Source organism: Panthera leo, chromosome A1, assembly GCF_018350215.1.
Source record: "Panthera leo isolate Ple1 chromosome A1, P.leo_Ple1_pat1.1, whole genome shotgun sequence".
NCBI lineage: Eukaryota > Metazoa > Chordata > Mammalia > Carnivora > Felidae > Panthera > Panthera leo.
This window is the reverse complement of record NC_056679.1, coordinates 107417688-107435956: the sequence shown is the minus strand read 5'-3', so window position 1 is coordinate 107435956 and position 18269 is coordinate 107417688. Positions and strand designations below refer to the sequence as shown.

At 38.9% G+C, this 18269-nt stretch overlaps 1 protein-coding gene and 1 long non-coding RNA gene across 2 annotated transcripts in view; one reads left to right on the top strand and one right to left on the bottom strand.

Annotated features, from left to right (window-relative positions):
• Positions 1-12444: 12444 nt before the first annotated feature.
• The window catches only part of CHSY3 (chondroitin sulfate synthase 3), a 279927-nt gene continuing 274102 nt past the window's right edge, over positions 12445-18269 (bottom strand). The window contains exon 3 of the mRNA XM_042934373.1: positions 12445-14036. Within this exon, the coding sequence (XP_042790307.1) occupies positions 12474-14036 (1563 nt within the window). The 3' untranslated portion in view covers positions 12445-12473. The remainder of the gene's footprint in view (positions 14037-18269) is intronic.
• Positions 14994-18269, top strand: part of LOC122217423 — a 34662-nt gene continuing 31386 nt past the window's right edge. The window contains exon 1 of the long non-coding RNA XR_006201478.1: positions 14994-15096. This is a non-coding gene — a long non-coding RNA (uncharacterized LOC122217423). The remainder of the gene's footprint in view (positions 15097-18269) is intronic.

The following is an 18269-nucleotide window of genomic DNA, read 5'->3' as shown; positions in this document are numbered from 1 at the left end:
ACATAAAATAGTCACATTGCCACCTAAACAATAAAATCTCTACGAATGGTTCCAGATCTCAAAGTAAACCACGACAGAGGGAATCCCTGTTACAAATGAGCAGTATTTTTTCAGGAGCAAGTTTCTAAGTTTTCTAGGCAAAAACATTAAGTCACTCTTGATTTTTACCCCCTTTTTTTTTTAAAGAAAAAGTACTTAATCGCTTCTTTTAGTTTTCTGAATCAATATAAAAGTGAACCTTCAAAATCTAACTTCATGAGTTATTGACAGGTAAGAGAACAAGAAGACGAGAAACTCACCCTGATCTCCAAGGACTAAAAGAAGTTGCAGCATTTTGTTTTTAAGGTTTTTTTTTTAATGTTTACTTATTTATTTTTTTGGAGAGAGAGAGAGAGAGAGAGCGAGCACAGCGGAGGGGCAGAGAAAAAAGGAAGACACAGAATCCGAAGCAGGCTCCAGGCTTCCAGCGGTCGGCACAGAGCCCGACGTGGGGCTGCAACCCATGGACTGCAAGATCATGACTGACCTGAGCCAAAGTCGAACACTTAACCAATTGAGCCACCCAGGTGCCTCAAGAAGATGAAGCATTTAGAAACAGGGACTGAGACAAAGTATAGTTACTTTCCGACCCAATAGAAAACCAGTGTATGGCTCCAGACCCTGCCATGTTGTGTCATATACTGTCACATCACTAACAGGCGATCTTGCAAGTGAGTACACCGAGGTTCAGGAGACATTGTTCCATGACTCCTGTCATGTTTCTTTATGGTCAGAGCTTTCTGAGCAGACATTGCCAGAAACTGGGGTTAAGATGAAAGAGTGGCACACACACCACAGAAGCTAAACTGAGATACACCAGAGAGAAAGATTTACAGATATAGTGCCCCTCCAACAAGAGTTTAGGTTACAAGGGCAATCGTTCTGGCGTCCTTGCTCTCTTCTGGTCAGAGAGGATTTATTCATATTAGAAAGATAAGGTCTCTCCTCCTGAGTAGACAATGGGCAACTCTGCCAGGCATTCTATGAAAGCTCCAAGATTCATAATTTGAGAGTTCCTCTCCTGTGATATGAGTCTCCACCCCTTGCACACTTTCAGGTATGTCTTGCTTTCGTGGCATCACCCCGTAGGCAGCTGGGGTATAGGAAACCAATGCGCGATGTTCCATAAGTAAACGATCGACTGTTCTCTAAGACAGATACCTCTTGTATCAGCACAAAATAAATATAGGTTTAAAAACTTAACGGGATTGGGGTCTTTGGGGATTAAGTCCCCAGCCTTGTAGTGAACGTTATATTGTTTGGGGCTTAGAGGTCCCTGAGTCTGCTTAATCAGGTTTCTATTCTTATTCTTTTTCTGTAATTTTCAAAAAATAAAATATGTTGATAAAGGCGGTGAAATCTGTTGGAAAATACTATTAAAGACAAGAATTAAGCATTTTAAAAATAGAATCATATACAGATTTTAGCTAGACTCCCATACTCTGTGCAGGACTAGAACTTGATTGCAAGGGCAGAAATGGTCACCAGTGAAGTGGAAAATTATTTCTCCCACTTACATGAAATGGAGAATGGGGATGAAGTACAGGCTTTGCCAATTTCATACCTCTAACCTTGGCACAGAGCCTTGTATTAGCTGGTTTTAATAAACTCGAATAGAGGTGTGTGGTTTCTGGGACTACAGACCTACCCCCAAACCTCATGGATTCAATGTAAGGATGAAGTCAATAAAAATAATCTGGGGCACCTGGGTGGCTCAGTCAGTTGAGCGTCCGACTTCGGCTCAGGTCATGATCTCGCCGTCTGTGAGTTCGAGCCCCACGTCGGGCTCTGTGCTGACAGCTCAGAGCCTGGAGCCTGTTTCGGATTCTGTGTTTCCCTCTCTCTCTGACTCTCCCCTGTTCATGCTCTGTCTCTCTCTGTCTCAAAAATAAACATTAAAAAAAATAAAAAAATTATATAAAATAATCTGTAATCTAACCGTATTTAACACATCCCTCATAAAGCCATATTGTCATGATAGAAGAATAATGTTGTGCATCCAAGCTAGAACAGGGGCAAGAACAAGAGGCATTTCTTACAGTACCTCCATGATTTTAGAGAGACTGGCAGACTGGAATTTTCTAGCTGCTTGGTAATTACTTGCTTACAGTTAAGAAGTCAGAGCTGGTCTGGATTTAGTAAAGGTCAAGGTGAAAGTCATGCCTCAGTTTGTTTTCTGTATAACCCAATTCTCTCTCATTTGTACTTACATGTGTGATGGATATGACATATCAATTAGCAATTAGTCATTAGCTGTGGCTAGTCACTTTCTCAACAACGTAGAAGTTGCTGCCTTCATGTACTGCTTTTTCAGTTTAGTTGCAAAGCACACATTTGATTGCAAAGTTCAAACAGTTGAGTTAAAATAAAGTGTGTAACTGAAGCGAGTTCAAGGCACTGAAAACTTCTGAATATTTTTCTCTTTGTCTTTTTAGCCTGATCATTAGTCACCGATGCACATTAGTAGGAATGCAGGTTTGTTTTTTTTTTATAATTGCTCTTGCATAGAGTGCAAGATTTTAGTTTGCCCTAGTTGATATTTTAAAAATATAATTTAATAAGCTCCGAAGACTGAAATAGTCCAAAATATTTTTCCCTCTAAAACATGGCTGTACATGCACTATGATACTAGACTTTATTCTAACAGTGCTGTAACTGAAGAGGGAATATAGTAACATGCATTGGAAGGATGATTAGTAGCCCATCTGAGATAAAGACTTAGGGTTCAGGGAGACTCTTGCTTTACGCCTTTGACTCTCAGCCCCTCAGAGCTTGATGGCAATATGGTTTATCATCATCCGTTTTCATTAACTCCAAACCTGTGCTTACCAGATACCCCTTTTTCTTGAATTTTGCTTCTAGGAAGCTTTGGATATTGAAAAGATAATAACATGGAGCCAGCCAATATGCCTTTGTAAATTAATCAGCATTGTTATCATTGTATTGAGGAGCATTGGAATTCTTTGCCTTGTAAGATTTGTTAACACAGATCAGTCAGTCTCAAAATCTGCTTAAAACCCCTTGATAAGGTGGATCCCTGAGTCCACGACGGTCACTGATAGACCCCAGGGGTGTTTCGATTTCACAGAAGTGTAGACTCCCTTAAATTAGAGTCTTTGATCTACAGTTTGAAACATAGGCGAGATCTGAGAGCATGGATTAGGTGATAGTACAATGACAACTGGAGATCTGGTTTATTTCCATATTCTGGAAATAAAAGCAGCTTTTAAAGGGAAACACTGCCACAACTGTGCAGAGTAGGAGGAAGAAAGAAACAAGCAATAGTATCCTTGCTGATATCGGGGAGAACCCTTTGAACTTGGGGTTGGTTTTTTCGTGTTTTGTTATTCTTTAAAAAAATTTTTTTTTAATGTTTATTTATTTCTGAGAGAGACAGAGACAGAATGTGAGTGGGTTAGGGGCAGAGAGAGAGGGAGCCACAGAACCCGAGCAGGCTCCAGTCTCCGAGCTGTCAGCACAGAACCCAATGCGAGGCTCGAACCCACAAGCTGTGAGATCGTGACCTGAGCTGGAGTTGGACGCTCAACCGACTGAGCCACCCAAGTGCCCCTCGTGTTTTGTTATTCTTATGAGGAGGGAGGTATTTTTCCCCCCTGTATTGCTTACTATTTAACAAATATTCAGCTTATGCTAAAATATGAAAAATTTGCTGATGGATGGGCAGAGGAGTAAAAGGAATAAAATTATGCATGACACTGAATACAATGAAGCTACAAACTCACAGAGCTAAAATAAGTGAAAAGGTGCATTAAGGAAGAAGAATAATTACAGGGATAGAGAAGAGAGAAATGGAGAGGAGCCTGATCAATACAAGCAGTGTTCTTTAAGTCAGGGTCATGCTCCCAGCACTGAGATCCCTGAGCCAGAGTGAGAGTTCAGCTAAGCTCTCATCTAGAGCCTGAGTGCACAGCACTGAGCAAGACAGTAATGGCCCTTGCTCTAATGGAGTGTATTATTTAGAAAGGAAGGAGACAAGGAGAGAGGTATATAAAAAAGCAAACAATGAAAAAAACACCAGATTTACGCAAACAATATGCCAGACAAAGGTATATGAAATGCTTTCTCAGGGTAATCATGATGATCTGATGGTGATAAACAGGTTAAGGAACGTAACTTAGATGAAGTGGCAGGTTGCTATTTAAGACTGGTGGTGAGCAAAACCTCTCTCCAGAGATGACTTCTGTGGTGAGACCCGAAGTACAGAAAGGAAGCCAGCCATGAGAAGAAGATCAAGATCTCAAGGATGAAATCATCCAAGTTCAGGAGACAAGTAGGGCAGGGGCCTAAGCATGGGAGCGAGTTTGGCATGCTTAAAAATCTGAGCAGAGGCCAGTGTGATGGGAACAGAACACAGCAGGGTGTGGGTGAGGAGACAGGGGATGGGGTAGGGGAGAAGCAAGGGCAGATCACCAGGCACAAGCGTTTGGGTTTTATTCTAAGTAAGCTTGGAAAACTTTAGAGAGTTTTAAGAAGAGAGTAACAATGAAACTATATATAATCAAAATCCTGCTTACTTGTGGAGTTTTATAACATACTAATTCAAACAACCACAACTTGGGTCTTCAAAAGTCAGTGCTGAATCTTATCCAAATGGAGATTAAATATCCTCAGATATTTTTTTTTCTACATTTTAAAATTTAGATGCAAGTCAGTTAACACATAGTGTAGTATTGGTTTCAAGAGTAGAAACACCCAGTGCTCATCACAATTGTCTTCCTTTAATGTCCATCACCCATTTAGCCCATCCTCTGCCCACCTCCCCTCAATCAATCCTGTTTGTTCTCTGTATTTAAGAGTCTCTTCTGGTTTGCCTCCCCCTCTGTTTTCATCTTATTTGATTTATCTTTCCTTCCCCTATATTCATCTGTTTTGTTTCTTAAATTCCCCATATGAGTGAAATATTACTTTAAAACAAAGGTGACTCTGGACATTTCTAAAGCAAATTCTAGCTTTTAAAATTACAGTAACAAAGTGCATCTTTCTGAAGTCATTTTGCTCATCTGTAAAATGGGGATAATGGTACATATTTGAGAGCTGATGAAGCTCAAAGGAGAGGTTTCCTAAGTAACAGTGCAGAGTAACATTTAATGAACAATATTGTTTTGCAGTCACAATAAGGAGTCAAATAACATAAACAAATCACTTTGCCTTTTCCCTTTCCTTATTAAAATGACTTCCTAAGTGAGGTGACATGTGGCAGAAGTATTTGGAGACAAAAGTATCCTTTTCTAAATTAACGGCACATTGTCTAAGGGGTAGGGGTAAAAGAAAGTATGGGTATGAGCAATAATGGTTCCTTTCTCTTCGGTGCTCTCTCTGAATCTTAGCCTTCTTAAAAGAATTCTGCTTGTCTTATGTAGCATATGAAAATATGAACATTATTGATACTGGGAAAACACACTGATAAGTTTTTAAATCATATAATTATTTGATATTCTTAAGGAAGATCTATGTAATAATGGATCACCAGAGGGGTGTTTGGGTGGCTCAGTCAGTTAAGTGTGGCACTCTTGATTTTGGCTCAGGTCATGATCTCAAGGTCATGGGATAGAGCCCTGTGGCTGGCTTCACTTGCTGAGTGTGGATTCTCTCCTTCCTGCTCCCCATGCCCCTCCCCCACTTGTGTGCCTGCATTCTCTCTGTGTTGATAAAAAAATAGATTTCCAGAAAAATACTATAAAATATATGCAAATTGGTATCTTTTGTGATAAATTTAGTTTACAAAAGCAAAATGATTTCAAAAAATACACATTAAGATTTATTCCTAAAATCTATTTTCTTTTAACTGAATGATTAGCTCAGTAAACATTTTGATGCAATGTTTTTTCCATCAAAGCACAAACCTGAATTTAATGTTGAACAGATTAATTGAGAAACGGGAAGCACTTGGAGCGGATCAAAGAGTTTCAAAGTTCTCTTCTTTCAGTTTCTAGTCCAAATGCGCAAGGGGCTTTGTAAAATCCGTGCCCTTGAGATTCCAGTTGGCTAACAAGGAGGATAAATGAATCCCAGCATACTTTAAATAGACCAGGGTTGCTAATGAAAAAGAGTTGAAAAGTTTATCTTAACTTCAGCCTTCAAGCTCATGATTTATATAACTTCTCAAAACCAATACCAGGAACTTACAGTCTAAAGCTTACATAGTATCAAGTAGCTCCAAGTGGGAGTGGGGGGAGGGACAGGGAAGAACCAGGTGGCCGAGAAAATAAAAATATTAAAAAGAAAAGTAGGTTATCGGCATATTAGAATGGCATGAAAACTAGGAGGCAAGTGAAAAATAAAATAATTCAAGGATACACAGAACACTGCTTTCCCCCCTCCCCCATTTTCTTAGTATTACTGCCTTTAACATTTGCCTTACCACCTATCAAGATTTTCCTTTCAGAAACAGGTGTTGGAGCCACTTTGGTAAGTTTGGGAAAGAAGGGGAAATAAACCTGAGGCTGATTGTGAATAGTTAACAGATTAGATACAGAAAGCTATTACTCCTAATGTTGGGGTATATATTTTCACTTTTATATGAACTTCTGGCCCTGAGTTATTTTTGACTGATGTCAAGTTGAACACCTGCTGCCAGAATCAAGGCAAGAATCAAGGTGGGTTCATATTTCTGTATTTGAAATTCACCTGCAGATCTCAGATTCTATTTGGCATATACACATACTTCTCCCCACTTGGATAAAATAAGGAAATGTGAAGGCTGTGGGGATTTAGGGAATAGGAGTTGGGGAAGACCTGATAAGGAAATGGAGAACAGCTCCATAGGAGGCTTGAGTGAAGCTCTAAGTTTGCCTTCAGGTGACACATACTTTCAGTCTTAGAGTTCCTGCTTGAGCTTTTTGTTCCCAAGAAGTTCTCAATAAATATTTGCTAACTGGTTAACACTTTACAAAATAAAGAGCATTCTAGGAAAAAAGAAAAGCATCTTTTTTTTTTCCTGTTGAACACTCTCTTTTTATATGATAGGTCTATTTTATTTTATTGCTTTTGAAATGTGTATTTGAGGGGCGCCTGTGTGGCTCAGTCGGTTGGGTGTCCGACTTCGGCTCAGGTCGTGATCTCAGGGTTTGTGAGTTTGAGCTCCATATCGGGCTCTGTGCTGACAGCTCAGAACCTGGAGGCTGCTTCGGATTCTGTGTCTCCCTGTTTCTCTGCTCCTCCCCTGCTCATGCTCTGTCTTTCTCTGTCTCAAAAATAAATAAAAACATTAAAAAAAAATGTTTATTTGAGAGAAAGCATGGTGGGGGTGGGGGGGAAAGGAGGGGCACAGACAAAGACAGAGAATCCCAAGCAGGCTCTGCACTGTCAGTGCATAGCCCACTGCTGGGCTAGATTCCACAAACCATGAGATCATGACCTCAGCCAGAATCAAGAGTCAAATGCTTAAATGACTGAGCCATCCAGGCACCCCAACAGGTCCATTTTAAATCATTGTAAATACATTTTTTTTTCTTTCCAATCTTATACTCACCAATTCCATCAAAATTGATCCTATAATGACTGCAGCAGGGAATGGAATATCAAAAATGTATACTTGTGCATGATGGATAATAAAAACTCAGTATGTCTGCTTTTTATTTTTTATTTATGTAAAAAAAATGTTTTTAATGTTTACTTATTTTTGAGAGAGAGAGGCGGGGGGAGGGGCAGAGAGAGAGGGAGACACAGAATCTGAAGCAGGCTCCAGGCTCCTAGCTATCAGCACAGAGCAGGACTCAGCGCTTGAACCCATTAACTGTGAGATCATGACCTGAGCCGAATCAGACGCTTAACTGAGCCACCCAGGCGTCCCATCTCTACTTTTAAATCAACCTACAGATGAATACATATCTATTTAATTCAACTGAAGTAAAATCCTTCATGGAAGAGAACGCTAAATATGGCACAGCCCTTGGCAGCTTCCGACATGAGAAAGGAAGAGGGAAACAGACAAGTGGATGTCAAAATTGAAGATGGAAATGAAAATGCTGGCAGCTTTGTGCCAGCACCAGGTGGTTGGCAGATGTGACTATGTCGCCACCTGGGGGCATGAATCACCGCCGAAGGAAGTCTCCTCATCCCCACCATCTGTCAAGGCAACGTTGGCAGTGCAGCTGGTGCCTGCGAGAGGCTGGGGGGCACACAGGCCAAGCTGCACTGGCATCTATTCTGCATCTCCATCCTGCCTCTACTGTTGCCACTGCTCAAAAACTGAAGATCTAGAAGGCTTCTGGACTCAGCACGTATTGTATGTTTGATTGGGATGCTAATAAGAGTGGAGATGGGGAGGGGCGCCTGGGTGGCTCAGTCAGGTGAGCGTCAGACTTCGGCTCAGGTCATGATCTCGCGGACCGTGGGTTCGAGCCCCGCGTCGGGCTCTGTGCTGAGAGCTCGGAGCCTGGAGCCTGTTTCGGATTCTGTGTCTCCTTCTCTCTCTGACCCTTCCCCATTGGTGCTCTGTCTCTCTCTGTCTCAAAAATAAATAAACGTTAAAAAAAACTAAGAAAGAAAAGAGTGGAGATGGGAAGGGTAGACAAGTCAGCAGCACTAAGAAGTGATAACAGATACCCGTATTGTCCCTTAGGACATTATTTTGACCACTTGCCTTGTAATATCCATAATCACAGAGATACGCCTTCAATAATCAAGCACAAAGGAGAGCTTAAGTGTACAATTTCCTGCAGAATTTAGCAGTCCCTTCTTACAGACATCCCTAGGGTAAGAACTTTGAAGGGGACTTGCAGTGACTCAGAAAGCAAGTGGTAGGAAAGAAAGGCAACTTGGCCACATAATTCAAATGTGTTGATGCCTTCCTTCTCCTATACAAATCTCATCACCATGGCTGAAATAGGGCTATAGCTATTTTACTGGCTCTTTGCAACTCATCTTGGTATATTTTACCTGCTTAAAAATATTTTGTGTTGGGTGCAGAGAGGTAAAGAGGGAAGACACCAGTCTCTTCCTAGGACCATGTCTGGCTTAGGCCATTCCCTCAAGAACAAGACAGTACCAGGTGAGGGCTTAACAAGCCTGGCAGCATGACAGGCAATCTGGGCAATCCAAGCCATTAGAAAGGACCCTTGTCTTCTGGGTCCTCTTCCTGGAAGAAGGAACTGCCCAGGCCTGATCTGAAAATGCAACCACGTGAAACCAGAGTAGTCCCGAAATGGAGCTGCTGACTGGAGGAGATGGGCTCCAGTTTTCTTATGTTAGAAACAGTGGGACTTTATAGTTTCCCTTTTGAGGGAGCATTCCATTCTGTTGTTTGGACTATCAGTTCACACACTTGGGGATTTTATTCCTATTGTTCTTTGTCTATTACTAGGCACAATGGGTTCAACTCTTAGATTCAGAAATAGCTCTGACAAAGTTGCTTTATGCCAAGTCTGTATGGGTCAAATGACATAAATAATCACACAATTACATGGTGGTGCTCATGGCAGACAGCTTCTGTACTCAGCAGGCTGACACCACAGAGATAAGGGCTGCTGCTGGCATCAGGAACGCTCAGCATTTTTTTTTCTACTGGCTGATAGCCAGTGACCTGTGAGCAAGCAATTAGAAGAAACCTTTCCCCAAAACAGTGCTACTCAGAGGGAGCTAGCAAAGTGGTGGAAGACTGGGATGAAAAGCCTGAACGGGCTCTTACTGACCAAACATCAGCAAACTAAGTTTGGCCCAGAATGAGCATACAGCAGACATAAGCTGAACGGCGGATCAAACGTGTTCATGGTGTCAGCCAGAACTTTGCCCACTGTCTTCTATATCACCCCAACAGCTGAGAAGCCTTGGGTTCACGTGGAAAGAGAGCTGCTCCAGATCTGGACAAGAGTTAACTTAAATCTTAAGGACAGTATGCCAGTAGTGTAACTCAGGACATGTGACTTCATTATTCATGGCCTCAGTTTCCATATCTGTTGAATAAAGAAAATAATATCAGTATTCTGAGAGATGTTGAGAGGATTATGTTTAAAAATACAATGCAAGTAGGGGCACCTGGGTGGCTCAGTCTGTTAAGCATTGAACTCTTGATGTTGGCTCAGGTCATGATCTCAAGTTTCATGAGACTGAGCACCGTGTTGAACTCCACGCTGAGTGTGGAGCCTGTGTGGGATTCTCCCTCTCTCTGTCTGCCCCTCCCCTGCTCATGCTCTCTCTCTCTCTCTCTCTCTCAAAATAAATAAATAAACTTTAAAAAATAAAAAAATAAAAGGATAATGCAAGAAAAATGCATAGAATGATATTGAGTGGACAGAAGATGATCACTAGGATTGAACTGTTATTGGAGTGATGCTTAAACAGGAAACTCGCAGCTATCCAAATAAGGTAATGGTGGTAACATACGTATATGATGCTTCAGGTTGCATTCATCCTGTGTTGCCCTTCAACCTTAAAGGAGTTTTAAATAATAGACACTGCACAGACAGGAAAACACTCTTAATTTCACTAATATAATTCCAATAAATCTTCAGTCAGGAAATACTGCAGTGCCTGAAAAAAAAAAATCATAGGAAAGCCTAATGCAAAGTCACAAAACAGAACTTAAATGCACTTATCTTAATTTTAGTACAGTATGTGTGTATGTAATTAAGGTCACATGAGATCTCTGCATTTCCTTGTTTCATCAGTATAATTCCATGAGTATTACAGAGAATGCCACTTCATCCCTGGGTAGTTGCCTCACAACTCGGGCTCTTTTTCAGTTGTCTAAGCTAAACAGATGAGCAGACCCTGATTTCTTTTCTTCATTAATGAAATAATTAACAATATTAGTTTGCAGTAGATCTTTCCAAATGACTATCTTTATTGCATGATAATATATTTACTGCTCAGGAAAATAAAACCCGCTGAAAAAGTAAGCCACATGATGTAGGAAAATAAGCTATTAACGTAAGGGTTTATGAAGGCTGAGAAAATATTAGAGCAGAGATCAATTCTGAATTGTTGGCCCTGTCAAGATTTTTAGCGTCTAAAAGTGCCAGTAATTCCTTTCTAATGAGTCTGACATTATTAAGATTATATGTTATGGTCAAGGAGAGTGCCATCATATTTGTCACAACATTAAGCAATTTTATCTATTTTTGAGGCTCCCCAAGTGTCCTCTCTAAAAGAGACTATTACCCTGTACAAAACCCATCACTAAGGCAAATGCTGTATGGCCTCCTGGCAATTAGTTCCAAATAATGGTAGCAACTTACAACAACTTTCAAATCAACTTTGATGCAATTTTTGGTCCTATTGTGTGAAAAAAGAAAACGAGAGTGTAGAACAATATGTACAATATGCTACATTTTGTGAGAACCCAAATTAACCCCAATTAAAGGCAGTTTCTGACCTGTTCTTGGTTCAGTTTGATCACAAAGCTGAAGAGATTGAGGAAGAATGCTTCTCCTGGAATGTAAGTTACTGAATAAAGAAGCCACTCATTTTAATCAGTTGTGAAGGCCAGGATTTAAAGTGTAACAAAACAAACAATATGCCTATAATCCCTTGTTAACTTTTCCAGTCTCTATAATAAGCACATTTTGGTGAGTATGACCCCTAAGAATTACATCAAGTATGACTGAAAGGAAACAACACAAACTTTTCAGTGTTTTTGAAAAAGACTACTGTTATACCTGTGTTTTATTATAAATAACCAGGTTCTGTCATAGTTTATCTTCTTGCCAGCAAATGAAGGACATCGTTTCATAAAGCTTCTAAAATGTACATGAATATTTAATTAAATCATATTTCCTTGAGAAAATAAAGTTCATTCGCATTTATAGCAGACACTTGTGAGGAGTACATAATTGTCAGAAGACCAGGGTAGCCCGTACCGGTTGCTTGTGGAACAAAACTCCTCAATTTTTAAAACTTTTTTTAAAAAATAAACATACAATCATAAGTGTTCATTTACTTTAAAAATTCTAAAGATGAAGAAAATTATTGTCTATATTTTTAAGTCCTTGTATAAATTACAAAACTCAAGTTTATGTTACAGAGTCCCTTCCCCATAGGAAGCATAAAGCACTTTTGTGGTACCTTTCACCAGTAAATATTTGTATCACATTGAATTTAACAAACGAAATAAAAGTTGATATTGCATCTTTAAGCCCCAAGAGAACATTCTTCTAAGCTGTCTCTCACGATGAATGAGCTTCAAAAGTCATTTGATTGCCACGATTTAACTCAATCTCGAATAAAGATATATAAAAGTAATACATAATTGACTTCAGTAGAAATCTGAAATATCAGTGAACTGCAGACTCTTCTTGCTTGAGGTCAACAAACACTCTTTGGAAGATAACCAAGAGTAGTTTAAGACCAGGATAACAAAATAAAATTATAACAATAATAATTATAATAATAAAAATAACAATAAAATAAAAATAACAACAACCAACAATGAGGTAAACTCCCCTTTAAAAAGGCAATATGTGTTGCCTGGACTGTCAGGAGAGAGTTCGATTATACCTGACACCCAAATGTTTTTCCAACCAGAGTTCAGCCAGTTGCATGGTTGAGGCAAAAGTACTTGCCTTGGATCCTAAACACATCTTATACTGCTTAGGGTCCAAGTTAGGGTCACAATGGACTGGATGGAAAATATGCACCACTCCTACTTCTTGGCTTCTGAAGGGCCTTAAGCCAGATAGAATGACTTTATTGTAGAGATCTACATCTTCCAGTCCCCAGCCTTGTATTGAGGTATCAAATCCACCTGCACCCAGCAGATCACTTTTATAAATACAGGTAATTCCATAGCCATAGTCTCTCCAAAATCCAGTCTTCTTTGAGAAGACAAAGTCATCATCAGTGGGAGGATTTCCCCCATTGGTTACCTTTGGGTCATACTGGCTAAAGATGATGGGGTAGTACACCTGTTGTCCCTGAATTGTATTGTCTCTACATCGTTGGAGAAAGTCTCCTCTGAAGATCAAGTCAACATCACAAAATAGCAGCAAAGTATCATTGTCAAACTGGGAAGAAGCCATTTCAAGACCAAGACCTCTGGAAAACTCTCCCTTCATTGGGATCAGGGTCATTTCTGCTTTAGGGTACTTATTCTGATATTCCTTTATCAGCTCAATATGCTTGTTGGAATCTTGGCCAGAATCCCTACTGAAAAGGGTGATGACCAGCTTTACATTCTGCTTTGGAATAAGACAAGTTTTTTCAAAGTTGTCCATGAATCGCAAGAAAATGTCATACCTTCCAATGAGAGGAACAAGAAGGTGTATTTTCTTTTCATTGTGCCCTCCCATGTCTTTGGCACCTTGAAAAGAAGATAGTATCTTTAAAGAATTAGATATAAAGGAGAACGACTGAGTGTCACTGTTAATGCTCTCAACAAGCCTGTTGACATCTAGCTCTTCAGTTTCTCTAAAGAAAGGCTTGCTGAACAACTGCTGAAGATAGGCATGACGTCTCACTGGCACAGTCAGTTTCCTCCCCTTGTGTCTTTTATATAAGAGGAGTAAATCCAAAATGTACTCCACCCCATGCATGGGGTCAACCCTGCGGTAGCCATACTGAATTTCCTTGAAGTCAATGAGCCGTCCCCTACTCTTGGCATTTTCATTGATCATCTCCATCACCTGTAGGACTGTGTCATCCAGTGCTGTTCTTAGGATGCTGTTGATGCTCTGTCGAGGAGGCTGGTTCTCAGATGCTGAGTAAAGGAGCTTCCCTGTCAGGAACTCCCATTCTATCACTTCATCTCTCTCCCGAGGCTGGAAGTGGTTGAAAGAAGGCATCACTCCCAGCTGCTGGTCCTCTTTACTCACTTCACTGTTACTGAGCTTGCTCATCAGAGCACTCTCCCGGTGGAGCTGGATGGTGCGGTAGCGAAGTTCAGAAATTTTGCGGCTGAGCATGTAATTGTGAAGCCTGTATTGGTAGGCAGGCCTTTTGTTGGGATGCAGTGTTATGGCTGCATGGATTTTGCTGTTGTGAAGGTCCTGGATATAACCCTTCCGATTATGTTCGTAATTTTCATGGAACAGTTGTTGCATCTGAAAAGTAAAAGAAATCAAGAAGTTACAATAAATTTAAAAATTAATAAAGCAATAAGTGAAAACCTTTAAACTTAAATTAAAATATTTAATGAAATTAGTTAGAAAATGAATTGTCAAATTTATATATAAAAGAAATGAAAACAGTTTTAAAATGTCAAATTCACACGCTCAAACACTGTAACCTAACCTCCCGTTCCATACCTATACTGCACACTAAAGTCCAGCTGTGTATTCCAAAGTAAAGAATCTTTGTCCTTCTATTCCTTTTGAAGTCAACCCAAAACATCAAAGAAAATATGAATTGAATATATCCAAAACCCATAAAGGATCATTGTGAGGGAGAGGCAGTGTGGATAGATCATGGGCTTTACAAAATAGAGGGTTAACCTTGAGGAGTAAACCCCATGACTTGTTGCTTGGAATGGCCATACCAGCCCCAAAGGAGACCTAAGTTTTATTGAGCATTCTGGTATACCATGTTTACAGAGTAAGTTCTTTTTTTCTTAATTTGCTTTAATGCTTATTTATTTTTGAGAGAGAGCATGTATGTGTGCATGAGTGGGAGAGGGGCAGAGAGAGAGAGATAAAGGGTCTGAAGCAGGCCCCAAGCTGACAGTAGAGACACCGATGTGGGGCTTGAACTCACGAACTGCGAGATCATGACCTGAGCTGAATGAAGTCAGACGCCCAACTGAGTGAGCCACCCAGGAACCCTCGGAGTAAGTTCTCGTTAAGGTAATGTGGAACAGAAATTATATTGATCTACACTACTGATCTAAAGGATCATGTCCCAAATTAGACATGTTTCACATCCTTATGAGCCAGAAGGTTTCTATGCTTGTGTATGACAAGTTCACTACTTCAAATAGAAACAAAATGAGGAAAAATCTAGAGTTATGAGATCATACTGCAAACTGCCAGCTGACTCTTTCTTCTCTGTCAATAAAGAAACCTCCATTACACTCGTGCAAGAGAAGTACCAGTGGAGAAGGAAAAGGAGGGGGCGGAGGAAGAACAGAAGGAGAACTACCAGTGGCAGCATCGACAGGAGATAGCTGTAAGTATATTGATGAATAAAGAGGAAAAGAATATTGCAAACTTATGAATACATATCTAAAGCAAGTGAAAATTATAGACAAGTCAAAGAAATTAAAAAAAATACAATCTCTATAAATAAGAATTCAAGAAATAGATACATGAGCTTAAAGAAAAGAACTAAAATGAAAGATAATCACATTACAAGAACCCAAGAAAGAGATTTGTGGAAAACTCAGGAGAAAGATACTTGAGAAAATTTAGCCGAATAATGGAAACATAAAAGAGGGGATAAAAAGTTTGGAGATATAAGTCTTTGTGTATACATGCATACACATATATAAATATAAATATTTATACGCATTTAAACGCTTGAATATATGTTCAGTACACATAGATATACATTTAAGATAAAATTATATATGTGAAATATACCTGAGGGACATGTTTCCCTTAAAATAGAGGCAGATATATATCTATGTGTCATTAGGCCAAGAGAAAAAAAGAGAAGAATGAACAAACAAAACCCACTTTGGCTCTAAGTGGGAAAAGAACAAGTCTTGTCACAACATTTTCCATAGCAACATCAGTGCTGAAAAACAGTAGAGTACAGCCTAGGAAGACCCCAAGGAAGCAAATTAATGACTAATTATTTTTTAGTCAGTCAAGCTAGGGGCTCAAGTTTACTGCAAAAAATAACTAGCTCCTAACTTGTAAAAGAACTTGTGGCAGAATAGCAGTGATAAATTCTCTGATGCTCCTCCCATCGAGAGACGGGTCTTTGTCCCTTTCTCTTGGACCCCAGTGATTCTGTCACTACTTTAATTAAGAGACCACACTAGAAACAACACTGCACCCGTTTCTAGATTGGCAGCTTCCACTTCTTGTCTGTTGGAACTCCCACTCTGCAGAAGCCAACTGCCAAGTCACAAGTCTGAGTTAGTTTCCTTGTTTCAGGCCAGGATCTTCAGTAAAACGTGGTATAGCACAACCTTGTTCTGATCCCAGACTCAGAGAACAAGTTGTCATTTTCTCTCTTTAAGACATTAAGTAAGTTCCTTTCTATTTCTAGTTTGGTAAGAGCTTTCATCATGAATGACATTTCAAGTTGATCCAAGGTTTTTTTTCCTGCATCCATTGAGAAGACTGTGTGATATCTTTCTTTCTTTCTTTCTTTCTTTCTTTCTTTCTTTCTTTCTTTCTTTCTTCTGTTATGGTGAATCACTAATTGAAATTCCAATATTAAACAACCATTTTATCCACTGACTAAACCCATCATCATCCTGATATATCATCCTCTTTATATACAGCTGGATTATATTTGCAAATGTTTGTTCAAAATATACTGTGAAATACCAATTCTCAATTTGATATATAGGTTCAATGCAATTCAATACAAATCCCACCCTTTATTAAAAAGAAAATGTTGCTCTTGATATTAACAGGATGATTCTAAAATTTACACAGAAATGAGGGGTGCCTGGTTAACTCAGTCAGTTAAGCGTCCGACTTTGGCTCAGGTCATGATCTCACTGTTCGTGAGTTCCAGCCCCACATCGGGCTCACTGCTGACAACTCAGAGGATTTGGATTCTGTGCTTTGGATTCTGTGTTTCTCCCTCTCTCTTCCCCTCCCCTGCTCATGCTCTGTCTCTCTCTATTTCTCTCAAAAATTAATAAACATTTAAAAAATAATAAAAATATAAAATTTATAGAGAAATGAAAAGCCAAGTATATTCATGACAACGTTAAAAAAAGATATACTGCAGATTAAAAAGTTATAGAAATTTAGACAGTATGATCCTGATACAAAGATAAACAAATAGAACAAAAGACCAAAATAATCCATAAATAAACCTACCACATGATTTACAATATCAGATAATTTACAACAAATAAAGACACTGAAGAGTGGAGAAAGGATGGTCTTTTCTGTCAATAATGCAAGGATAGTTGGATATTCATGTGGAAAAAAGGAAAAACTGGTCCCTTTCCTCCCCCTGCCCCCACATGGAAAATATATGCCAGATGGATTGTTGTTATAAATATAAAAGTTTACCCAATAAAATATCTGCATGACTTTTGACTGTGTGAAGAACTCTTAAATATGACACAAGGTACCAACTATAAAAACAGATTGATGAACTGGACTACATTAAAATTAATAATTCTGTTCCTCAAAAACATCATTATAAGATTATAAAGGGTAAATTATGTACATTTGAAAAAAAAAAGAATTCACACACACATACACACACACACACACACACACACACACAAACATACACACACAGAGGTAAACTACAGAATGGGAGAAGTCATTTTTTAACAGATCATACCAAAAGGACTAATACCCAGAATATGTAATAAACGTATACAAATTAGTAAGCAAGAAGGACAAACCCAGCTGAAAAATGGAAAAAAAAAAAAAACAAAAAAACAAACCCTTAATGGGCACTTCACAAAAGAGAATATGCAAATGCACAATTAACATACAAAAACATTCTCTATCTCATTCATCATCAGAGTAATGCAATTTAAAGTAATGATGTGATAACATTACAGACCTATAAGAATGGCTAAAACTAATCACACTGATAATGTATTGTTAGGATTTGGAACTCTCATACATGTGTGATGAGGTTGTAACTTGGTTCAACCAGTATGGAAAACGTATCAAGTAAAATGACCCCACACATTTCCTATGACTCAGTAATTCTACTCTTAGGTATATACCCAATATAAATACAACCATCCATACACCTAAAATACATATATAAAAATTTTCATAGAAGCATTATTCAAAATACTCCCAACTGAAACCAACCCAAATGTGTATCAAGAGTAGCATAAATTAATGTCATATATTCATATAATAACAAATAAAACATCAATTAAAATAAATATACTACTACAACAATGGAATTCAGACACAGGTAAAGCTAACCTGTACTATTAGCTGTTAGAATAGTAATAAAAATTCAAGAAAGAGGACAGGGAGCTGTTAATGTTCTATTTGTCGATCTAGCTCATGGTGACATGTACATATTCTATTTGTGAGCATTCATTGAAATATTACTTAAGATATGTTTGTCTGTTATATTCCAATTAATAAAATATTTTATTTTGAAACTGTGATATACATGTATGTAGAATTAGGTAGGATTTTCTGATATGTATGTACATAAACATGTGT